Source organism: Desmodus rotundus, chromosome X (genome assembly GCF_022682495.2).
Source record: "Desmodus rotundus isolate HL8 chromosome X, HLdesRot8A.1, whole genome shotgun sequence".
In the NCBI taxonomy this organism is placed as follows: Eukaryota; Metazoa; Chordata; class Mammalia; order Chiroptera; family Phyllostomidae; genus Desmodus; species Desmodus rotundus.
The window spans coordinates 60,213,164-60,237,447 of record NC_071400.1 but is presented as its reverse complement, the minus strand read 5'-3'; the positions used below and the strand labels follow the sequence as shown (position 1 = coordinate 60,237,447).

General features: G+C 56.2%; 2 protein-coding genes and 1 long non-coding RNA gene across 5 annotated transcripts; 1 reads left to right on the top strand and 2 right to left on the bottom strand.

Moving 5' to 3' along the window:
- The first annotated feature begins 2,852 nt into the window (after positions 1 to 2,852).
- ARHGAP4 (Rho GTPase activating protein 4) lies at positions 2,853 to 20,840 on the top strand. Its single transcript, XM_045188240.3, has 22 exons — positions 2,853 to 2,984; positions 7,184 to 7,388; positions 7,464 to 7,626; positions 7,853 to 7,915; positions 8,162 to 8,347; positions 9,072 to 9,200; positions 9,288 to 9,509; positions 14,972 to 15,073; positions 15,226 to 15,417; positions 15,509 to 15,593; positions 15,867 to 15,894; positions 16,143 to 16,245; positions 16,807 to 16,867; positions 16,951 to 17,028; positions 17,113 to 17,247; positions 17,354 to 17,459; positions 17,555 to 17,788; positions 17,883 to 17,956; positions 18,045 to 18,228; positions 18,423 to 18,515; positions 18,831 to 18,924; positions 20,087 to 20,840. The coding sequence occupies exons 1-22, from the start codon at positions 2,918 to 2,920 to the stop codon at positions 20,318 to 20,320; spliced, it is 2,838 nt and encodes a 945-aa protein (XP_045044175.2). The 5' UTR covers positions 2,853 to 2,917; the 3' UTR covers positions 20,321 to 20,840.
- On the bottom strand, positions 3,638 to 4,343 carry LOC128780016 (uncharacterized). Its single transcript, XR_008426014.1, has 3 exons — positions 4,267 to 4,343; positions 4,029 to 4,150; positions 3,638 to 3,841 (listed from the first exon to the last, which is right to left on the bottom strand). It is a non-coding gene; the product is annotated as an uncharacterized lncRNA (long non-coding RNA).
- A 183-nt stretch (positions 20,841 to 21,023) lies between the features above and the next one.
- Positions 21,024 to 23,675, bottom strand: AVPR2 (arginine vasopressin receptor 2). 3 transcript variants are annotated; one of them, XM_045188206.2, is made up of 4 exons: positions 23,550 to 23,675; positions 22,984 to 23,037; positions 21,768 to 22,652; positions 21,024 to 21,495 (listed from the first exon to the last, which is right to left on the bottom strand). In XM_045188206.2, the coding sequence occupies exons 2-4, from the start codon at positions 23,006 to 23,008 to the stop codon at positions 21,152 to 21,154; spliced, it is 1,254 nt and encodes a 417-aa protein (XP_045044141.2). In that variant the 5' UTR covers positions 23,009 to 23,037; positions 23,550 to 23,675; the 3' UTR covers positions 21,024 to 21,151. The 3 variants fall into 3 exon arrangements, with proteins under 3 accessions (XP_045044141.2, XP_024406971.2, XP_053773276.1); XM_024551203.3 differs by lacking the exon at positions 23,550 to 23,675 and having other exon boundaries at positions 21,221 to 21,574; positions 22,984 to 23,023; XM_053917301.1 differs by lacking the exon at positions 21,024 to 21,495 and having other exon boundaries at positions 21,748 to 22,652.
- Positions 23,676 to 24,284: the final 609 nt, after the last annotated feature.

Here is a 24,284-nt window from a genome sequence, read left to right as displayed (position 1 = left end):
GCCCCCCGCGCCTGACGTCAGTGCCTTCCGGTTCGTCAGCTGCCGCGGGGCTTCGTTCCCAGGCTCTGATTGGTTCGGTTGGCAGCGGCAGCGAGCGCGTCCTCCTTACGCGTTACCGGGGGCCGCGCCGCAGCGCTGGAGGGAGGGAGCTGGTGGCGGCTTGCACCGCGCCTTTAGGGATCCTGCCTTCCTCCCTCTGCCCAGCCCACAAGAACCCGGCCCGCCCTTTGCCCTCGGTGCCCTGCGTTTGTGGCGGGCCCTGCCGCTTGGCCGCCCCCAGGCAGTTGGGTTTCCTGGGCGGAGGTAGGAACTGTTAGGGGAAGGAGGGGAAGCCGCAGGCCCGACTGGCCCTTGGGGCCCAGCACTTCCCCCGCCTCAGGGAGGGGCCGCTTTCGTTTCAAAGAACCGAGCTGTGGCTGGGAGGCTGATGGAAGGAAAGCAGGCTCCCCTACCCCTTTGCCCTTCTGGGGTAGGCTTCAGAGACCTTCTCTCCCTCCCGCCATGAACCTATATACTGCGGTGCATAGCATTACACCTCACTGTTAAACTTGTGGAAAGCCGATTTGTAGGAAAATAGGAGGGGCCTCACTGCCCAATTCATGCTTTCCTCTATTGTTGCTGTGATGCGGGCTGCTGGTAACGGCCTCCCTCTTCATTGATCTCCTCTCCCCTCTGGTCTGTCATCCACGCAGCAGACCTGACCCCGTCAGCACTGTGGTCACCCCTGAGGACCAAGTGTACACTCCACTCGTCAACAGGTTGAGCAAAGTCCCTTGGATCTGGTCCTTGCCTAATGCATAATAATGGGATTTTGGATTCTTTGGGAACAATGGAGCCGAGGATAGAGCAAGCTTTAGGGACTTAAGTGCCAAACAAGTGTCCTAAAAGCCAGGGCTAATTACTTGAGGTTTTATTTATTTATTCTTAATTTTTATTGTTATTCAATTACAGTTGTATGCCTTTTCTCCCCCATCCCTCCACCCCACCCCAGTCGAACCCCCCTCCCTCCCCCACCTCCACCCTCCCCCTTGATTTTGTCCATGTGTCGTTTATAGTAGTTCCTGTAATCCCTTCTCCTCACTGTCCCCTCCCCACTCCCCCCTGGCTATTGTTAGATTGTTCTTAACTTCTCACCTTTAACTGGAACATAATCAATAGAAGAAAAAAGCAAACAAAATATAACCAGAGACATTGAAGTTAATTTCTTGAGGTTTTAAAGCAGTAGCTGAATGGGGCATCACGCCTGCATTTCTGGAGTCAGAAAAGGACTGAGGAGAGCGTTTGAAAGTAGGGGCTGAGATGAGTTCATCAGCAATTTCCAGTGGTCTTGAGCCCTGTGCCAAGCTCTGTTGAATGGGTGAGGGAATTCAGGGCTTGGATGGAAAGAAGAGGCCAAGCTGTGTTGGGGTTAGCTGATGAGGGGTGTGGATTCCTGACCAGGAGCAGTTTCCGGGGTGGGTGCATCTTTTCATGCTGTGGGAAGAGGCGAGAGGCTCACTCGCCTGCCTTGCTGAAGGATTTGAACAGTTGGTACAGCTCAAACCAGCTACTGGCAGTCTAGGTCCTGGGCCTACTGGGGACTGGCCAGCTCCCAGGTCTTCCATCCCCAGACCCCGTGGACACACAGCGTCGTAGAGAAGGCCCTTGGTTCTGGGGGGTGGGGAGGGCTGCGGCAAGCTTAGGAGTTATGTTTTCACCTTCTGGGTAACAGAATTGCTTGTAGTTGAAAGGCAGGAAGTACCTGCATAGCCTGCCCTCCCTCCCAAAGAGCTGCAGGTCTAGGTCACGTGTGCTCACTTGTACACAGAGCCTGACTTTGTCATCCATGCACGCAAAGGCCCAGACCCTTTGCACTAACACATACAGGATTGCACCCCCAAGCACAAGCCTAAGTGTTTCACTCCTCCCACTATCCGGACCCCAAGGATTTTCGTCCCAGCCAACCGAAGACAGTTGAATAGTCTGGCTTGTCACCTGCCACCTGCATGGTGACTTCCCAATTTGCTGGAGAAAAGCTGTTGCCCTGTGGCTTTCAGTTGGTAGAGAGGGAAACTACAGTACCCCTGGCTAAGGGAGGCCTCAGACTTTCCTCCAGGCTGCCTAAGACCTTACTCTGAGGGGGTAGTTGGAAAGCTGTGCTCCCACCCCCAGGCCTAGGACAAGACAGGTGCAAGCTGCAGGGGACAGGAGACAGTAGAGTCTCTTCCGGCAGCAGGAAGTGGTAACCACCTATGGGGAAACAAGGCTTGTTCCTTCCTATGGGGTGGAGAAGGGGAACCTTAGCTGAACACTGTTCTCCCCCTCACGTGGGGGTCTGAAGGGAACAGCTGCTGAGGTTCTGTTCTCTGGTGCTGACCTTCTTTCCCAACCCACACTGGGAATCTCTCAGGTCTGTGACTTAAGACGGGGGGGCCCCATCCGATGTCCTGGGGATCTGAGGGAAGCTGGTGACTAAGGGGGAGTCCAGGGCCTGGAGCAGCTATGATGTCCCCACCCACTGGCATTGAAGGCCAATGGCCATGCTGTGAAGGGTGCTGTCTGGCAGTGGTGGCCAGATAGCTTTCTACAGGTGGGGGGATGGCAGCCAAGGGTGCCAGCTTGCTGAACACGTTGGGGTTCTCACACTGGCCCAGGCTGCTTAGCAGGAGAGCTTTGGACACAAGGCAGTTCAGGTGTGGCCCAGCATCCAGTGGGAGGTAAGGCAAGGACCCAGCTTGGTGGGACTCCCACAGAACCACAGAAGGCCCTTAAAGGCAGTACAAAGCCTCGGTCGCCCCGCCCCTGGGTCTTTCTGGGGGCGGGGAGGGGCGGGGCTAGTGCAGGGTGCTGGCTTCGGAACCCCAGGTCCCAGTGCCCGGCCCACTAACGGCTGCTGCGTGGGAGCAGCAGGGCTCGACGGCGCCGCTGCCCGGCTTCCATGGCCACTCACGGGAAGCTGCGCCGGGAGAGGGGGCAGCAGGCCGAGTATGAGACGCAAGTAAAAGGTGAGAGGGCGCTGGGCTCTTCTGGTCCGATTCCCTGCTGAGACCCCAAGGCTATGGGGGAGCCCAAAAAGTCCCATTGCCACAGTCCCAGGTACCCCTATCCTCCCCTAGCCATGGGGGTTGGGTGATGGAGGAGGGAGCCACAGCCCCCTGCCTGCTTCTCTGCACCCCTTTGGCCTCAACTGCCCTGCTGTTCTCTCATGCTTTTCCCCTCCCCTCCCTCCTTCCCTCCTTTATCCCTCCATCACTCCCTTCCTTTGGTCTCGCTACCCTAATTGGTTCTCTTTGCACCTCACCCAAGGAGCCCGAGGAGACCAAGGTGACCCCCTAGAAAGTGGCATTCTAGCCAGAATGAAATCAAACACCTTGACTTTGCTAAGGGGGGCCAGCTAAGGGAGTCTGGGTACCTAGGTGGATGGCTTTGTCCTTAAACCACTTCAGTGCCTGTAGCCCAGTCCCTTTGGCCTCCCTTGGGCACTGAAGGGGCTCAGAGCCCAGGGCCGCTGTCTCTGGGTCAGTCTGGCACAGTGAATCTTGGCCTGAGAGATTCAACGAGGCAGCTTCTCAGCCTTCTGAAGAGTAGACCTCTTTGGGTGCTGATAAAACACTCTGCAAATCGCATGCAAATCAGCTTTGCAAATTCTTTGTCGGCAGTGTCTGTGGTTTTATTTGGGGGTTTTATTTAGGGCGTGGTAAGTCTTACAAAGGGAAGGAGGTAGCATCCAAGCACCAGCAGTTGGGGGCCAGAACGTTTCCCAGTGTCTTTCACGTCATTCCCAATTGCTCTGTTTACCGATGGAAGACATTGAAGCCCAGTGGAGCGGTGACTTGCTCATGGTCGTAGAGCACCAGGGCTCCTAGGAGGCAGAATGAAATGACCCTTGAAGTTCCTTCCAACCCAGAGATGCAGGTTCCAATGGAATTATCAAGGCAAGCCATTTACACCAAAGTATGCCCGAGTCCTCCCCATGTGAGAGAAGCGGCCTGCCGGCCAGAGCCAGCTTGGGGCCATGGTGCAGGGTGAGCCAGCTCTCCAAGCCTCACCTTCATTTCTGAGAGGGAGACAATGATTCCCATCATCCTGCGTCCCCAAAATGTCATGAGGCTGAAGGACTTTGGAAACTCTTCGGCCAGCAAATACGGCTCAGTTAATTCACACTGAAAAACTGAGAAATTGAGTAAGGCTGTCTTTAAGATGTTGCTTGCCTGCTGTGGCCCTCCAAAGATTTCAGCTTCTGTTCCCTGCCCCCCACCCCCACCACCACCGAAGGAAACTTCCTACCATGCTAGAAAACAGGATCATTGTCTTGACACCCCGAATTATGAAAGGTCAGCATAGTCGTGGTTGGGAGGCCATCTTCTCTTCTGCTTTGCTTGTCAGCAGAAGTGAGACCTGGGCCTTGCTCACAGGAAGTGCTGGTGGGGCCCGAGCGCAGCGGATCCCACCCTTCCCTGTGACAGATGTTTTGTATGCATCTCCTCTGCCCCAGGCTCCGGTAATACAGTGCTGAGCAAAGGAGAGCCAGTCCTTGCCCTCCTAGAGCTCAGACGCATCTGGTAAATAAGGAATCACACGGTTTCCATTGCGATGCTAACCACTATAATGGGAAAGCCGGTGGTCAAGAAAGGGGGTGGGGAGAGGTCAGGGGAGGGCTGTCTGATGAGTGCATCTGAACTGAGATCTGGTAGGTGGACAGAGACACGGCCTAAAGCACTAACTCCCAAGTCTCCTACTTGACGCCAGCCAGTGCGCATGTCTGGATCCTGACTGAGGCGCGGCTGCCCTGAAGAATAAGTGAAACGAGTTGGCAGGCTGGTCCATTCAGCACTGTTCAGTTGTCCCCAGGGAGCTGTTGCTACTCTGGGAAGGTGGGGCAGGTGTCAGAGGAAGGTGTGGTGAGCTGGTAGGTCTCAGGCATTTCTTGGAATGAAATGAAATGTACTTTTATTCACAAAATGTTACCCTGATTCAGTGAAGACTCTGCTGATTGCAAATGACATAGAACCCACTCCACGTGGCCCCGCAAGAGCTGAGAGCCAGCCACTGAAGCCTGGCCTCAGATAACAGGACACTGCTTGGCACTGCCCTGGCCTGCACTGGCTTCACTGTCAGGAAGCCCCCCACCCCCAGCCGCCTTCCATTCCCCAGGCTTCCACGTACGTAGCTTGACCCCCTCAGTGGAAAGGGCACTTGTTCAGTAATGCTAGTGAAAGTGAGGACTGTGGCCCCTGGCCCCATCACTGAGCCGATGGTGGGTAGGGATGGAGGCGCTGAGGGACTAGTTATGCATGCAGCAGCATCTGGGGCAGCTGGAGTCAGGGAGAGGGACCCAGGGGCTAAGAATAGGAAGGGGATGTTCTCCAAAGGGAGATCAGAGTCAGAGATGGGGATGCCCGGTGGGCAGAACCCACTGAGGCTACTCCACACTCCGTAACCCCTGGGAAGTCACTGGCGGCCCAGAAATCCAAACGGTACCGGTGCTGAGCTGTTCACAGTGCAGTCCTCTCAAACATCCACCCCGGGTCCTGCCACTGCATGTAACCTCCCGGGCTGGCTCCCTGGTCTGAGCCCTTACTGTCTTTTGCCTGGACTGGTGGAGTAGCTGCCAACCCAGCTGGGTGCTTCCCTCTATCACCTGGCCTCCTCCTGGGCTCCCCATGGCAGCCCCACGGAGTTGTGGCTGCCCTCTCCCTTGGCTTCAGCCAGGCGTCGCCTGGACCTGGGTCCCTGTGCATGGGACCCCAACTGTCCTCTCGCACTCCCTCACTTCCCCTGGCACAGCTGACTCCAGCCACACTGGCTTTAACTGCCTTCACTGTTCCCTCGGCCTGAACACTTTCCCCTATGTCCCCACAGCGTCCCCCACCACTTCCTTCAGTTCTTCTCTAGTGTTACTTGTTCCTGACCACCATCCTCTAAAATAACCCTTCCCCACCCCCCTGCTCTGATCTGTCCCCTGGCTGTCTGTGTCCCAAGTCCCATCTCAGCTCCGCGAGGGCAGGCACTGTATCTGTGTGTCTAGCGTGTAATCAGCATTCCGCTGGATAAAGGAATCAATTAATGCCCCACCCCTAGACACCTGACAGAGATTCACAAGTGGGTGACCTGCCTGTCAGAGCCAAGATGATGACTTATTTTATTTACTTACTTAATTATTTCTTAGAGGGAGAGAGAAAACCATCAATTTGTTGTTTCATTTATTCATGCATTCACTGGTTGATTCCTGTACGTGCCCCAACTACTGGGGATCGAACCCACAGCCCTGGCATATCGGGGTCAATGCTCTAATCAACTGAGCTACCTGGCCAGGGCCCGACAGTGACTTATTTACCCAGGAGCCCCAGTGCCCACCTGGGCATGCAGCGGCTGGTAAAATGTTTGCGGAGGTTGCTTAAGCGTGTCACTCAGGCAGTTCTTTGTTTTAGGTCTATGTGGGGAAAGCAGTGTTGCCCAATCAAGCCAATGATAAAGTGTCAAAAGCCGGCAGTGTGGGGGCCCTGGGTGTGGCTCTGTCTGCTGGGAGGTGGGGCTCGGGGTACCCTGGGGGGTTGTGATCAGGAGTGGGAACTGGGGACCAAAAGCAGGCCTGTTTCCTCACTCCCTTCACTTGTCAGACCTGATCAGTGCTCCCCGGCCACCGGCCTTCAGTAGGGGGCTGCCCTTTGTCACAAGTCCACTGCAGGTTTGGCAGAGCACCGTGGCTGCCTTGCCCCTGTGCAGCCCTCTGTGTCTGTGTCTGCAGGGAGGCTGCTCTGCCTGGGGTCCTGGACACCTGAGGGGCAGGAAGTGGCAGGAGAAGCAATTCAGGGGCTTTCCTGGAGCCGGAGAGTTATGGGCAGCCTAAGTGAAAGGCGCCTGGCTAGGGCAGCTGTATGTTCTCACCACCGCAACCGGCTCCACCCCTCCTGGATCTGCCGTACTCCTTCTCACCCATAGGCCTCTGCACGGCTCTCCTGTCGCCCTGAAACAGCCTTCCCATTCCTCTTCAACTACTTGGGTCTGGCCGGTTCCCTTTAGCCTCAGCCCAGAGGTCCCTTTCCTCAGAGCTGTGTTCTGAGCTCAGCTGGACAGCCGAACCCATACCTTCTCCCTGGGAGCCAGTCTCCTTCTTCTTCCTCAGCCTCAGCCCCATCCCTCACCGTGAGGGTGGACAGGATGGCCTCCTTCCTGCCCAGGCTTGAGCCATGGTTCCCCACAGAGATGCGCTGGCAGCTGAGTGAGCAATTGCGCTGCCTGGAGCTGCAGGGTGAGCTACGGAGGGAGCTGCTGCAGGAGCTGGCTGAGTTCATGCGGCGCCGTGCGGAGGTGGAGCTGGAGTATTCCCGAGGCCTGGAAAAGCTGGCCGAGCGCTTCTCCAGCAGAGGAGGACGCCTAGGAGGCAGCCGGGAGCACCAAAGCTTCCGGTAGGTTCTTGTTGGCAGGATGGTTGCAGCAGGGCCCCAGTCCTGCTCCCAGTCTGAGTGCCCCTCTGCCCCCAGAAAGGAGCCGTCCCTCCTGTCCTCCTTGCACTGCTGGGCTGTGTTGCTGCAGCAGACGCGGCAGCAGAGCCGGGACAGCGCAGCCCTCAGTGAAGTGCTGGCAGGGCCACTGGCCCAGCGCCTGAGTCACATCGCGGAGGATGTGGGGCGCATAGTCAAGAAGGTGAGGCCCTCACCCTGGGTGGAGGAGATGTGGATGGCCTCAGGATCTATTGAGGGCAGTCTGTGGGTACTCAAACCAGAGGCATCAGGGCTGGGAGGACAAAGGAAGCCAGATGGGTATCAGGCGGCAGGGAGGTGGGTGTAGCCTTGAGTGCCAAGCTGAGGTGACCACCCCAGTGTGTGCTGCACTGAGGTAGTGATTTTGTCACACGTCTCCTCTTCCCCAGAGTAAGGATCTGGAGCAGGAGCTGCAGGAGGAGCTTCTGGAGGTGGTATCAGAGCTTCAGACGGTGAGAATGGGGCAGGGTCCACCCCAGTCAGAGTGAGGCTATAACATTACATCTCACCAAGCCAGGCTCAAGGAGGATTGGGTGTCCAGGACAGACCTGCCTTTCTCCCTGCCCTGGGCACAGGGTTGGGGGCTAGGTGCTCACATGGGATTGCCTAACTCTCAGGTCTGAGTACCAGAAGGAGGGGGAGGGTTGGATGTGGCCTTGGCCTACAGCAGGGCTGCCTGGTCTTGGGCCTCCCTGCAGGCCAAGAAGACGTACCAGGTGTACCACACAGAGAGCATGAATGCCGAGGCCAAGCTCCGGGAAGCTGAGCGGCAGGAGGAGAAGCGGGCTGGCCGGAGTGCTGCTGCCACCACAGCCACCACCAGCACCGAGGCGGGGCCCCTCCGCAAGACGTCCCTCAAGAAGGGGTCACGGCTGGTAGAGAAGGTGGGCTTGGAGGACATTGGTCTGTGTGTGAAGGCTATAGCTCCTGGCCTTTGTCCCTGCGAGTCCCTGGCCCGCACTGGGACCTGTGGGAAAGTGGTGCATGGAGGGGCAAGGCGGGGCTGAGGAGGGCCTGGGCCTCTGGCAAAGCTGTGAGGGGAGGGCCTGGGCCAGGTCCTGCTTAGTCCCGCTGGCTCTGGAAGGCTCCCCATGATAGAGTGGTACCCAGAGGACTCAGGGGGACAGTGACCGTCTCCCCTGAGCTCCTAGCTGCTCGCCCCGCCCTCCCCAGTTGAGCTGGGGTGAAGAGAGCTCTGGTGCTTCCAAGCCTGGGGGCCTTTCTACCCACCCTACTTGCCTCATACAGTGCTGTGAGGTCTCAGAGCCAAGAAGAAACGTAGAATGGGTGATCGAGTGCTATACAGGGATAAAGAGCATTTGAACTGGGCCCTGAAGAGAGGATGAAGAGGTTGAGGGTGGCAGAAATACCAGGATGTGGAGGTGCCGAGCTGGGAGGAGCTGAGGCAGAACTGGGGTTTCCAGCCCGAGACAGGAGGGTTTGTGCACAGCAGGGCGGGCTGGGTGAGTGCATCGGGACTTCTGGCCACACTGTTTGAGGGGCCTGTGGGATTTTGGGTGTGGCTGTCCACATGGAGGGGACAAGGGAAAAAGACTGTGAGGTCTGACCAAGTAGATGACCCTGGTGTACTTGTGTGGTCTTGAGCAGCGTCAGGCCAAGTTCTTGGAGCACAAACTCAAGTGCACGAAGGCGCGCAATGAGTATCTGCTCAGCCTGGCCAGCGTCAACGCTGCTGTCAGCAACTACTACTTGCATGATGTCTTGGACCTCATGGACGTGAGTGCTGGGTGGACGGGTGGGGGCGGGGGGCCAGCACCCAGTACACGGGGGCCTGTCCAAACTGTGTCCTTGCTTTCTCCTCAGTGCTGTGACACTGGATTCCACTTGGCCCTGGGGCAGGTGCTCCGGAGTTACACAGCTGCCGAGAGCCGTACCCAAGCCTCCCAAATGCAGGGCCTGGGCAGCCTGGAAGAGGCGGTGGAGGCCCTAGATCCTCCAGGGGACAAGGCCAAGGTGCTGGAGGTGCATGCAGTTGCCTTCTGTCCCCCGCTGCGTTTTGACTACCAACCCCACGAAGGCGATGAGGTGAGGGTCGGTGCCCCTGCCCCTTAATGCCCCCAGAACTGACGCCAGGGGCTCTGTGTTGTCTGCCCATTAGGTAAGTCAATGGATTTCACTTTGCTAAGGAGTCACAACTCCTGAGTGCAGCTTATTTCTCAGACCCTCAGTCAACGGCTTTGAGGCAGATGAGGTCTGCCACTCGCATATGAAGCGAACAGACTTCTGTAGGTCATTGCAGTTCATCCAGGGCATGAACACGCCCCACAAGGCAAACACAGCAGAAATGTCAGTGTTGACACCAGGTGGCAGGTAGGCATATAGCGGTCCACACACCCTTCTCCCAATTGTTCTGTGTGCTTCACACATTGCATGACACAAACTTAGAGGCAAAGAAACCATACAAGCAGTAAAATGTAACTGGGCATCTTTTTACTTGGCTCTGAGCTTCTTTTTTTCGTTTACCAGTTTGTCCTAATGGGCACTGTGCATGGGCTGGGATTACATGGAGCTTTTAGTTATTTTATCTGTATTTTGACCAAAGTAATATTTTAAAAACTTAGAGGTTACTGAAGGCTTACAATGGCGCACAGTGATTGTCTGACTCACCCTCTCTGTTCCCATTCCCACTCCCCAGAAACACCCACTTCCCAGTCTCCTAGCTGCTGCCTCTGGTGCTTCCCTCTGTGTGTTCAAATCATGCAGCCGGCTGCCTGCTGCTTTTCAACTTGCCCTAGGCTCTACCAGCTTCCTTCTGTGGAGGATCTGGGCTAAGCACTCCCCCAACCCCCCACCAGTCAGTCAGCGCACTCCCTCTATTTTTCAGAGCCCTGTTCTGGAGCAGATCTGAAAATGTCTGTATTCTTTCCTTGAAATTTATTGGTAGTTTAGCTGGATTTAGAGTTCAAGGTAGAAAATCAGTTTCCTTTCAGTATTATAGGTGAGAAGCCCAATGCCATTTCATTTCTGAGTCTTTGTACATGATCTGTAATGTTCTCCGCGAAGCTTTCAGGATAGTCTCTTTTCCTTTTGCTGGAAAATGTTAGGATGCTATGCTCTGGGGAGTCTTTTTCCTTCACGATGCTGGGCAAACAGTGGGTCCTGTCAGTCTGGAAAGTTGTGTCCTTAGGTTTTGCTAGTATTATTTCTTTGATAATTTTCTCCCCTTAATTGTCTTTTCTTTCAATAATTCTTGTAATTATGGATGGAACTAGAGGGTATTATGCCAAATAAAATAAGTCAGGCCAAGAAAGACAAATATGGCCCTGGCTGGTGTAGGTCAGTGGATTGAACGTGGGCTGCGAATAGAAGGGTCGCCGGTTTGATTCCCGATTAGGGCGCATGCCTGGGCTGGGGGCCGGGTCCCCAGTGGGGGCCATGCAAGAGGCAGCCACACATTGATGTTTCTCTCCCTTTCTTCCTCCCTTCCCCCCTCTCTAAAAATAAATAAATAAAATTTAAAAAGTAAAGACAAATATGGTTTCCCTTACATATGGAATCTAAGGAACAAAGTAAATGAACAGACAAAACAGAAACAGACTCATAGACACAAAGAACAGACTAATGACTGCCAGATGGGAGGGGGCTGCGGGCCGGGTGAGACAGGTGAAGGGATTAAGAGGTACAAGTTGGTAGTTACAAAACAGTCACAGGGATGGAAGTACAGAATATAGTCAATGAATACTGTAATAACTGTGCGTGGTGCCAGATAGGTACTTGAATTATTGGGGGGATCACTTCATAAGCTATATAGTTGTCTGACTACTGTGCTGTACACCCGAAACTAACAAAATAATATTAAATATCAAGTGTAATCGAATTTACAATAAAAAAGATTTCTTGTAATTAAATGTTGGACCTCATGGGTTAATTCTCTAATCTTCTTATGTTTTCTCTTTCCTATTTCCCATTTCTATGCCTTTGAATTCTGCTTTCTTAGAGATTTCTTCAAGTACCTCTATCAACCCCTTGCTGAAATTTTTTAAAATTTACTTTTATATTTTTTGTTTCTAAGAGTTCTTATTTGTTTTCTAAATTCCTGTTATAACCCCTTGTTATTGTTTCATGAATACAATATTTTCTCAAATCCTTCTGAAATGTTTATTTTTGTTTTCTTGATATTTTCTGTGTTCCTTGCATTTTCTCTGTTTTCTTGCAGTATTTTTTAAAAAATTGACTTGAAGGAGGGAGGAGAGAGACAGACAGACACATTGGCTTGTTGTTACACTTATTTATGCATTTCTTGGTTGATTTTTTAAAAAAAGATTTTATTTATTTTTAGACAGAGAGATAGGGAGGGAGAAAGAGAGGGAGAGAAACATTGATGTGTGGTTGCCTCTCATACGCCCCCTGCTGGGGACCTGGCCTCAACCCAGGCGTGTGCCCTGACTAATAATCGGGCCAGCGACCGTTTGGTTCACAGGCACGCACTCAGTCCACTAAAGCCACACCAGCCAGGGCTCCTTGGTTGATTTTTGTATGTGCCCTGACGTATCGGGACAACACTATAACCAACTGAACTACCTGGCCAGGTTCTCTTGCAGTATTTTTTAAAAACTTGCTTTGATCTGTGTCTTCCATTTTGGAGCTTCTCTTAAATGGCTGATGTAGCCATCAGTTCACATGTAAGAGGAGGCGCAGAGAGGGGGATTAGATACGTGATGTGAGTGAGCCAAGCCGGTCAGCAGTGCTGCTCCCCACAGGGTGGCTGGGCAGGAACTCTGATCATTGCTGCGAGCGAGACCCACGCCTTGGGGAACCAGGAAGTGAGTCTCAGGAAAAACTCTAGTACTTGGGCTAGAATCGGGGTGGGGATTGGGGAGAGGCTTGACTCTGGCTTGGATGCTGTCAGGAAGCAAGGGTAACTTGGACTGTGTGTCTTAATAAATCTTACATAGAAGGCAGGGTGAGGGATGAAGGGAGAGTAAAGCTGTCATTGATGAGGAAGCAGCATTCATTCATGAGCTGGGACAGGGGCAGGTTTACTTATTTTTGTGGCATGGCCAACGTATTTGTGCCTGTCTGTGCTTAGACATGATTACAAGGTGCTCTTGTTTTAGTCTTCGGCCATCGCAGTCACAAAGGGGCCTCGTGTGATGCTGATTGCCTCTGACGTTCCTTATGTTCAATGGGACAGCAGCAAGACCCAGCTGGGACTGCTCCAGATGGCGGCGGCTGCTCTGCTCTTTCTCATCTGTGGGGAGTTTCATCTCCTTCCTCAGCTGTGACTAGTGTCCCTGAATCCAGAATTCCTCCAATTTATCCTTTCCAAAGAGTAAACCTCTAGCTTTCTGTTAATTGTGTGGGTTTGAGGGGGTGATTCTTCTAATGTCAGTGCTCCCTATGGCATAGAAAGACTTTTTTTTTAATCAAGATTTACCTACCACCTTGGCTGGAATGGCTCAGTGGATTGAGTGCCAACCTGCAAACCAAAGGGTCGCTGGTTTGATTCCCAGGCAGGGCATGTGCCTGGGTTATGGGCCAGGTCCCCAGTTGGGGGCATGTGAGAAGGGAGGGAGAAAGAGAGGTAGAGAAGCATCAATGTATGGATGCCTCTTGCACGCCCCCAACTGGGAACCCAGCCCACAACCAGGCATGTGCCCTGCCTGGGAATTGAACCAGCGACCCTTTGGTTTGCAGGCCAGCACTCAATCCACTGAGCCACACCAGCCAGGGCACAGATTTACCATTTCTAAGCATACAGTTCAGTGACATTAAGCACATTAACCACAACCACCATCCATCTCCAGAACTTTTCATCTTCCCAAACTGAAACTCTATTCCCATAGATACTTAACCCCCACATTCTCCCTCCCCCAACCCCTAGCACCAACCATCCCGCTTTCTGTCTCTGAATTCGAATACTCCATGGCTCTCATACAAGTGGAATCCTACACTATTTGTCTTTGTGTGACTGGTTTATTTCACTTAGCATAGTGTCCTCAGAGTTCATCCATGTTGAAACATGTATCAGAAGTTTGTTCTTCTTTACGGTTGAGTGACATTCTGTTGCATGGAGAGACCATGTTTTATTTATCTATTCCTCCATTGGTGGGTACTTGGGTTGCTTTCACCTTTAAATTTTTTTTTATTTATTAATTTTAGAGAGAGAGGAAGGGGGGAGACAGAGATTTGTTGTTCCACTTATTTGTGCATTCATTGGTTGATTCTTGTATGTGCCCTGACCAGGGATGGAGCCCGCAACCTTGGCATATTGGGAAGACACTCTAAGCAACTGGGCTACTCGGCTAGGGCTGCTTCCATCTTTTGACTACTATGAATAGCTCTGCTATGAGCATAAGTACACAAATATCTCTTCTAGAACCTGCTTCCAATTCTTTTGGGTAGACACTCCAAAATGCAATTGCCAGGTCATGTGACAAGTCTATGTGTAATGTTTTGAGGAACTGTGGTATCATTTCCTAGATGGACTTTTAGCTAGTCCCCTGCACCCGGGAGGCACCCACAGCCTCCGCCTTCTGAGCTTTTCTGGGTTAAGTGGCTGGCTGTGACTGGCTACTGTCTGAGCTTTGTTGAGTCAGATGCTCCCCCGTCTCTGTCTTCCACAAGTCTGTTGACATCTCTTCTGTGCTGTCGTCTCCTCCCTGCTTCCCGGTGTCCCTGTGACTTCTACCTTCATATACCCTTTTATGGTGGAGCTTGGGGGAGCAGAGAGTAGGGCGTGTTTAGCCTGTGATGGATAAGCGAAGCCCTCGCTCTCAATTTGAACTTGATGTCAGAGTTTTCTGGATGTTTACGTGTTCAAGACAGGAATTCTTCACTTCCTAAAGCTTTCTCCTCTCACCCCCCACGCTGCTCATGGGAATCTATTTCTGCCCGATTAGAGTAAGCCATTTTGCTGCCCTCTGCTCTCCCCAGGAGACGTGTGGCTGACTGAGCCTTCCACCTTCTGACTCAGACCCCAGCCTTCCTGACTATTAAAAAAAAATAATTAAGTAGTCACTCCCATCCCCTCGTCCAGCCCCTGGTACGCCTGTCGCTATAGATCTGCTCCTTCTGGACATTTTATGTAAACAGATTCATACCATATATGGCCTTTTGTGTCTGGCTTCTTTCACTCAAGTGAATGTCTTCAAGGGTCACCCGCATTGTAGCATGCGGCAGGCAGGACTTCATTCATGTTCACGGCTGAATCATATTCTATTGTGTGGACGCAGCACATTTGCTTATCCACTCGCCAGCTGCTAGGCGCTTGGGCTGCTGTCACCCTGGGGCTGTTATGAGGATGCTGCCCCGAGTATCTGTGCACAAGTCTGGGTGTGCGTGGTTGTGCTCCTCTCTGTTGGGGCAGTACCCTCGCCACGCTCCAGGACCAGGTGTATGAAGCATCGAGGCCTGGTGGTCCCGTACATCAGGCAGTGGAAATGTGCTCAGTTCCCTCATGCCCCAGACACCCTGGCATCTGCTGCCCAGCCCCACTCCCACTCCCACGTTTGAGCCCTCAGTTCCTCAGATGCTGCCCTTTGTAGGTGGCCGAGATCCGGGTTGAGGTGGAGCTGCGGGACGAGATTCTACCCAGAGCCCAGAATATCCAGAGCCGCCTAGACCGACAGACGATAGAGACAGAGGAGGTATGAGTGGCCTGGCCTGGGATGGGGACAGAGACTTGGAGACACTGAGCCAGGTGGCCATGGCCGCCCCTTCCCTTTTCTTCAGAGTTGGATTTCTTGTCCCTTGCCTGTCCCCAGTTTTTCCTGCCCCGAACTTCCTGTCTTCTCCCCAGGTGAACAAGACGCTGAAGGCTACACTGCAGGCCCTGCTGGAGGTGATGGCACTGGAAGATGGGGAAGTGGTCGACTCCTTCCAGGCCAGTCCCTCCACTGAGTCCCTCAAGTCCACCAACTCCGACCCAGGTGCTCGGCAGGCTGGCCGGAGGCGGGGCCAGCAGCAGGAGACTGAGACCTTCTACATCACGGTGGGGAGGGCTGGGCTGGAGGTCAGGGGTGGGGTACAGGGGGTGCCCAAAGCTGGGACTAAAACTTTGGGCTTTTGGGGGGGCTTCCCAGAAGCTACAGGAGTATCTGAGTGGACGGAGCATCCTTGCCAAGCTGCAGGCCAAGCATGAGAAACTGCAGGAGGCTATACAGCGAGGTGGGCCCCATTCCCGGTCCCCTTGGTCCCTTCCACTCCACCCTAGGGGCCAGGAGTGGCACCTGCCCTTGGCTCTCCTGCCTTGGAACCGTACCCAGCCCATACTGCTCTCTGACCAGAGAGGAGGTTCATTGGTGGGATGGAAATAACCTAGCAAAGGTCCTGGCCTCCACTGTGCCCCACTAAGCGCCCTTGGCCTTTAGGCCACAACTTTCTGTGGCACATTAAGGGCCTTCTGGCCTGAGAGGCACCCCAACGTTTTCTGTTCCCCAGGTGACAAAGAGGAGCGGGAGGTGTCATGGTGAGTCCTTCATGAGGAGCTGGTTTGTTTTGAGGAGCTGGGGTTCTGCAGGGGTCAAGCTGTGATGTCCCCACTCCTCCTTGGGGCCCAGCTTTGCTGCCCATTCCTCTGTGGCTTCCATTTCCCACTTCGCCCAGTGGGTTCCGAAATAACTCGCAAGCTCCAGGGCCCTGTTTGGTTGGGCTGGGGGGTGGGGCATCCTAGTCCCCATGCCCACAACCCTCAGAGCCAGCTTCCATTCACTACAGGGCCCAGTACTCACATAGAAAATTCCAGAAGAGCCGCCATGCCCGCCCCACTTCCCAGTATAACCAGAAACTCTTCGGGGGAGACATGGAGAAATTTATCCAGGTACTTGCTTTGCCTCCCGCTCCAACTAAATGCAGACTCTTCCCCCGCATTCTCGTCTCTCTCCAGCCCTGGGCTGCCTCTGTAACCTGGCTGCCTGTGATCCCAGTGTCCTTCATTGCCAACTGCCTTTCCTGGGTGGGCCTCTGCCAGGCCTCCACTGATCGAAGGGAATGTCCTGAACTAGAAACAGGCATCTCTCAAAAGCCTCAGACAGCATCTATTATTTGTCGTGATGTGATCATGCACGTAAACATTCAAAAGAGTCGACAGACTATTTAAAAGAATCAGTTTGAGTTTTGCAATGCTACTTGATTCGAGGCCAACATACAGAATTGGATGCCATTTGCACATGGCAGCAATAAACAGTTCGCAAGTAAAACGTAAGGCTCTGCCTCAAACGGCACCAGGGACATCAGACACCTGGGAGTGAATCTTGCAAGCCGCATGCCGGGCCTCATTGCCAACAACCATAACACATTGTTAGGAGAAAATAAAAGCAAGCAAGTGATGAGGTGGGACTTGCTGTGTCCAGAGAGAAGTGAACACCCTCTCTGTCCCCAGAGCTCAGGCCAGCCCGTGCCCCTGGTGGTGGAGAGCTGTATCCGCTTCATTAACCTCAACGGTAAGCCTGGCACCCAGTACCTGGCACCCATCTAGAGGGTGTGGGGAGGACTCAGTGCCCACTGGCTCTTTGTCCTCCTGCAGGCCTACAGCATGAGGGCATCTTCCGAGTGTCTGGTGCTCAGCCCCGGATCTCAGAGATACGCGACGCTTTCGAGAGAGGTAGGGACAGGCAGGGTATGGTGGCGGTGGGGGGCTAGCTAGAAGGGGTATGATCAGCCTTCTTGTACCCTGCGTTGTCCTCAGGGGAGGACCCGCTGGTGGAAGGCTGCACAGCGCATGACCTGGACTCGGTGGCAGGAGTGCTAAAGCTCTACTTTCGGAGCCTGGATCCCCCGCTCTTCTCCTCGGACCTGTTCATAGAGCTTCTGGCTTCTGCTGGTGAGGCCGGGGCCTGAGGTCAGCTGGGTGGGAGGGGCCGATCCCCAGTGGCTATGTCCACACTCGTGGGCTTTTTTCCTCTCCGGGGTGGTGGCCTTGGCCACAGAGCTGGAGGCCATGGAAGAGCGGGTGGAGCTCGTGAGTCGCCTTCTGACACAGCTGCCGGGACCGGTGCTGGTGGTCCTGCGTTACCTCTTCACCTTCCTCAACCAGTGAGTGCTTCTCAGGAGGCAGGAGCGGCTGATGTGGGAGGTGCCGGGGGCACTGGGCAGGGAGTTCCCTGCTTGTGACTTGCATGTGCCCCCAGCCTGGCCCAGTATAGTGATGAGAACATGATGGACCCGTACAACCTGGCCGTGTGCTTCGGGCCGACACTGTTGCCCGTGCCCGCTGGGCAGGACCCTGTGGCCTTGCAGGCCCGGGTGAACCAGCTGGTGCAGACGCTCATCGTGCAGCCTGCTCGGGTGTTCCCGTGCCTGACCCTGCTGCCGGGCCCTGTCTACGAGAAGTGCATGGCGCCACCTTCGGCCAGCTGCCTGGGGTATGCTCTTTGTGCTGCCTGGAGGCGGGCAGGGTGTCTAGCCGAGGGGAGCCCCCTCAAACACCCATCTTCCTCCTTCTGCTCTGGACTTCAGGGACACCCAGGTGGAGGGCCTAGCAGGGGAGAACGAGCCGGAGCTGGAAGCTGGGACCCTGGCCCAGGAAGATGGTGAGGGTGTCAAGAAGGAGGACCCCACCCTGTCCCCACCCTGAATGCCCACTTCACCCCTCCCCCTGAGATCCTCTCTTCTCCCCAGTCCTGGAGGGCGTTGTGGAGGCTGTGGCCTGCTTTGCCTACACGGGCCGCACAGCCAAGGAGCTAAGCTTCCAGCGTGGCGATGTGCTGTGGCTGCATGAGCGGGCCTCTGGCGACTGGTGGTGGGGCGAGTGCGCTGGCACCCGGGGACTCATTCCCCACAAGTACATCACGTTGCCTGGGGGGTAAGTGAGTGCCACATGCTTCTGGGAGACTCTCCGCAGCTTCCCTTCAACCCAGGTCTTGGCCCTTCCTCTACCCCACGTCCCGGTGTCTGGAGGCTCTCTGTGTGCCTATCTGACTACTTCTGGCTGGCACTGAGACGCAGAGCCTGCCGCCCTCCCCCAGCACCCTAAACAGGCCGTCTTTCTGACCACAGCACAGAGAAGCCGTCAGTGGGCCACGGGCTGCAGGCTGCAGGGGAGCTGCTGAACAGTCCAGAGGGCCTCCTGACCATGGACTTTGTCCATCGGTGAGCAAGGGGTATTTGGCCCATCCGGAGGATCCATTCTGGTGGCATCACTCTCCCACTCCCACCTGAGCGCTGCCGGGGGTGGCCAACCCTGTCCCAAGCAATGAACAGGCTGGAGGGGGCTGGGGTCAGGTTTTGGACACACAGAGAGGGGCCCACTTAGGTGAGGGATGTTGGTGGAAGATAGGGTGGACCCTCTGGGCCAGCCCCGCTGTCTTCTTCCCTTGGGCATACCCTGAGATGGGAGGAGCCACTGCCAGTTCAGCGCAGGGACTTCCCAGGGCCCCTGCCAGGCTCACTGTTTGTGCCCTGCAGGCCAGAGCTGTGCCCTTCACCCGGGGGCCCTTCTGGGCACAGACGGCACTTCGTGGTCCCAACTTCCCCAGAGCGACATGTGGAGATGGATAAGGTGAGAGCGGGGACTGGCGGAGCGGCAGGTGGGCGCATGGCTCCTGGGGGTCTCTGCCTGCCCTTATGAATCACATTCTTCCTTCCTAAGGTTTGAGTCTTCCCCTCCTAGCCTCAGACAGGCTGCCTGAGGCCAACCCAGAAAGTGACAGGTCAGCAAGGGTATAAGTTTAAGGGGAAGGACAGGCCCAGAGGCAGGGGACAGGGTGCCATGGAGGCTCATGCATTTGGGCTTTATGGTTGGTTGAGCGGGAAGTGGTGAGTGGTATGGGCGATGGGCTATCGGGCAGGCTGTAAGGCTGGAATCTGGAGCAAGGCTAGGTGACAGATGGTGACATGGCAGGCGCTTGGTGGGCCAAGGAGGATGAGAGGGACAGATGGAAAGAGGCTGGGGGTGGGGTGGCTGGCTGGGGAGCTGGGCAGCACAGTGGCTCTGTCGGGAGGAGAGAGGAGCTGCTGTGTGCAGCCCCGGCAAGGTGCGCAGCCTGGGGAGACCCAGCCCCCGCTCTGTCTGATGAGCCCGTGTTAACCACCTGATGGGTGCTCACTTCTCCCAGCCCAGAGGCCCTAGGGACAGTCTGCGCTCACGGAGAGAGCTGCAGAGCACACTGTATCCTGGGTATAGCCCAGTGGCAAGGCCTGGGAGCCCAGGGACAGGGGGCTGAGTTGGACCAGCAGACGGTAGGACTGGGGCAGCGCAGCAGAGACATTCCCAGGCAGGCAGGCAGCAGGCAGGGCCAGGCGAGGGCCAGGCGAGGTACAGGTGGCTGCTGACCTGGTTGCATGGTGGTGGCCCCCCAGGGTCAGGTGGGAGGTCTCGGCCAGGGAGAGAGTAGGCATGAGGCTCCCCCATGTCAAGGCTGGGTTGAAGGTTGCTGTCCCCAAAGGAGGTTGTAAGAGTCACACCATAAGTGGCAGGAGGTAAACTGGGCAAGGGAGGACGGGCAGCAACTGCAGGCGCACAGAGAGGAAGGGCCCCATGACAGGTTTTTGGCAGAGGACTTTGTTTTTGGAGTGGAGAGTTCTGGTGCAGGCTCGGGTACCAGGGGGCAGGAGGGTCTCGTTCCCGGGTTAGTCGTCATCACTGTTAGCCTGGGGGGAGGGGTGTGGCCGGGCAGTGGGGGACACTCCTAGCAGAGGCCCTCCTCTCACCTCTCTGCCAGGCTGTGGCACAGACCATGGACTCGGTGTTCAAGGAGCTCTTGGGCAAAGCTGCTGTTCGCCAGGGCCTCGGGCCAGCATCGACCAGCTCTCCCGACCCCGGGCCTCGCAGCCCGAGGCTTCCAGGCTGCGGCCGCCTGGGCAAGCACAAAGGCTTCTCCCGCAGCCCCGGGGCCCCAGCCTCACCCTCAGCGTCCTACCCCCAGGGCCTGGACTCACCTCTCAAGCCACACTGAGGTGCTGCTGGCTCCTCAGTGGGCCCCAAACCCTAGGGGATCACCAGCAAGACTCTTCACCCTTCCCAGGCCCTTCGCTTCTCCCTGCCCTGTCCAGCAAGCACTGAACACCTGCTTCTGACCCTTTGCAGAGAGAAGGATGTGGCCGCCCAAACAAGCCCTTGCCTGTCCCAGCCCTCGCTTAGGCCCTTTTGGGAGGGAGCCAGAGAGGGAAGCTGGGGGCAGGCCCCTCCCTGGCTTTTCTGTGAGGGCTGTTGGGTGGTGTGTGCCCTCGCTCATCTCAGCCCAGTGCCCAGGCCCTTCTCTGCTTCAGCCGAGGACAGGAGACTGGTGGGGCTTGGCCGCCATTCATAAAGACTGACTCTCCCACATGAGTCAATTCTCTTGTGTTGGTGGACTGGGCATGTGGGTGCAGGGCCAACCCCCTGGCACCCCCTCTGTTTGAGGCCTGATGCCAGGGTGCTCAACAAAGGGGGAAGGTTGAGCAGCTGGAACAGCCTCTGCGGGCAGTGGGGAAGACTTGGCATAGGGCTGTGTGGGTTGGGACTTGTACACTTGAAGGCTCAGTCACCTGCATCATGGGTTCCAGAGTCATACATGTGTCTATGGAGCTGTGTGTATGCGGGGGGTTCTGAGAATGTCTTTCCGTGACACCTTCACGTCCACTGTTAGCCTGATCCAAGGAGACTCACTGGGTGGAAAATGAGCTGACACTTTTATTATTAGGGAGAGAGTGAGAAGGGACGCACAGAGCAAGTAGACAGGTGAAGAAAGGAAGCTCCCCTGGCCTCGCCCTCTTTCCTTCCTTCTGGGCTCCCCGGGACCTCTGTCTCAGGGGCAGGCACTGCCTGGGGTGGAAGCCATGTGCCACACACCATGCTGCTGCAGTCCGCCCTCATACCTGGTGCCAAGGAGCAGACCTCCTGGGCCCCTCGAGATCTGGAGCCAATTCCCAGTTGGCCCTCCTCTCTTTGTGAATGCCAGGACCAGCCCCTGGCAGGCAGCTGAGCTCCGTGGAGCCTTTGGAAGGAAGGCGCCCCCTGGCTTCTCAGGAGGAAGTGTCCTTGGCCAGGAAGGAGCTGGCAGTGGCACAGGACTCCTCTTGGGGCCCCAGGCTGGGTGGGGTGCGCCTCCAAGCGCAACAGAGCAGGCTGCGCAGCTCTGAAGAGACACTGCTGCTGAAGGAGGCATAGATCCAGGGGTTGGTACAGCTGTTGAGGCTGCCCAGCAGCATGAGCAGTACGAATGGGGGGCCTGTGTAGGTGGAGGAGAAGGGTTGGGGCTGAGAGTGCCCAAGCAAGGGTGCGACCTCATGTGCCTGCTAGGGGTTAGTGATCCCACAGCTAGATGTTTGTATATGCGGGGGTCGGGTGGGGGAGGTGGGTAGAGGTGCATATGCATCCAAGCCCCAGCCCCCCCCCATAGCCCTAGCCACAGCCACACCCACCTTCCAGAGGTGCCTCCGGGTCCCACGCCGCCCACAGTTGTACAAGGAAGAAGGGCGCCCAGCACAGCACGTAGACAATTACAATCACCAGCGTCATCCTCACGGTCTTGGCCACAGCTGCTGACACAGGGGCTCTCTCACTGGGACTGCCTGTCCGGGACCCTCCTCGGCGCCTCCCAGCCCTCTCTGCTGGCCCCGGAACCAGGCTGGCATGAATCTCCCGGAAGATGAGCACCTGACAGGCAGCGATGCCCAGGGCAGGTGCTACAAACACCATTAGGGCAATCCAGGTGACATAGGCACGAAGGCCCCAGGGTTCGGCAAAGCTACCCCAGCAGTCGAAGACCCCGCTGTCGTCTCCCATCTCACGCCGGGCAAAGATAAACAGCTGCGGCAGGCTGAAAAGGAGCGAGAAGGCCCAGGCCACCAGCACTGGCCGGTTCCAGTGAGCGCCACCTCCGTGGCGGTGTGCCAGCATGGGGCGGCAAATGGCACGGTGGCGGTCCAAAGTCATGGCCAGGATCATGTAGGAGGAAGCATACATGCCCACCATCTGCAGGTACTTGATGGCCCGACACAGGGCATCAGGCCCTTGGAAGCGGTCGGTGGCATCCCAGGCCAGCTGGGGCAGCACTTGGAACAGAGCCACGACCAGGTCAGCCAGGCACAAGTGGCCAATGAAGACGTGCATAGGTGCCCAGCGGCCATGACGGCCCCGCCGCGCCAGGGCCCCCAACACCAAGCCATTGCTCAGGACCACAGCCACAAAGACTACGGAGAGCAGGGCCACCTCAGCCTGGGCTAGCAGCTGGTTCCGGGCGTCCACAGGCTCCTCCTTGCTGCTGTTGCCAAGTGGGAGAGGTGGAGAGACGGGTCGAAGAACAGCTGGGCAAGGATGGGGGAGAGGACAAGTTAGGGAGTGTGCTGTGCAGGGGGATCAGAGAACCCAAGGAGGTTCCAACTAGACGGGCAGAGCAAGTGACCTGGATATTCTCCTTCCCTTCCACCGTCAGCCCGAACATCATCTCCCCACCTCACATGATACGGAGGGAAGGGCAGCCCCAGCCCCCGTGGGCAGTCTTGAGGGAAGGGTGAAAGAGGTGTCTGAAAGAGGGGCTTCTTGGCTTCCTCCAACCCCACTCCAGTCAACTCCACTTGACCCACCTGGCTCATCCCAGTGTGGGGAGGGGTAGGGACCCAGTGGCTAGAACCTTACCAGAGGTGGTGGAAGCCACAAGCATGTTGGGGCCGGGGCGGGTGTCCTGAACACCTGGAGGAGAATAGGGTGGCGAGCTCAACCTTCCATCCAAATGGCCCGCCCTGCTGCCCAGACTCTGTGGGCCGAGGCCCTTAGAAATGTGCCAGGGTGGCAGAGTCTCTATGTGTGTGGTGGGGTGGTGTGGGGGTTCCAGCCTGTGCACACAACTGTGTATCAGCGATCAGGCGCTGGGGTGCGTGTGCGTGCGTGTGTGTTTTCCAGCGATCGGGAGCTGGGGGTACACCCTCAGCTCGGATCAGGGTTGGTGAGGTGTGTCCCCACTGAGCCAGGCATAGACCTCGGGACCCTGCTATGCTCCTCCCAGGACTGGGCAGAGGAAGACAGAGAGGGGCAATTAAACAGATGGACAGACTGAGCCTAGGACCCACCTAGGCAGTCCACGAGACCCAAGGCAAACATCTAGAACCTCCTGCCCTAACAGAGGCCAAGAGATGGGACACGGGAGGGCTGAGGACTGGGTGGGAAGGGCCAGCGTGCCCCCAGGGCCCCTTGCAGCCCCTTACCTGGCCGGGCTCCTGGGTTCCTGGGAAGCTGGGCAGCAGCGGCTGGGCTCGAAGTTGTCCCAGGAGCTCAGATCTGCTCTCCATCGCCTGCCCCGCCCCAACCCAGCCTCTGGGAGTGACCTGCCCAGGAGGGGACTTCCTCCCCCTTCCCCATGCACCTCCCCTGGCCTCCTGCCTGTGGCACCGGGAAGGACTGCTTCCCTTCCTGCCCCCAGCCACTCCTGGGCCTTTTCCCAGGACTCCTTTCTCCTACTCCGTTCCTGAGGGCATTGAGGCTGGTCCCCATCTTGACCCAGCTGTGACCGAGAGGCCAGCTACCCTCCCTCCTCTGTGCTCTGAGCTGCCCCCACCCCTACAGGGACCAGCTTACTGGAAAGTCTGGTCTGGGAGAGGGCTTTGGGAGATCGCTTAGTTCAGGGTCTCCATTATAAGTGGGGAAACTGAGACTAGAGATGGGTGGGACTAGCTCAGGATCATACAGCTTTTTTGTAGCAAAGCTTGACTCCTCTTTCCCAAGCCAGGCTCCTGCTGCTCCTCTTTGGGCAGGGGTAAGGAAAGGGTGAGAGCTCAAGGAATCCCCACTAACACAGAGAGGGACAGCCCTCCCAGTCCCATGGAGGCCCCTCCCCCTCCTCAATGAGGGCCAGCCGGAGATGAGGGACAGGAAGGGAGGAGGTGGGGTGAGATCAAGCCGGGTCTTAATGTGCCCTGTGAGATCCAGTTTCCTCCCCAAGG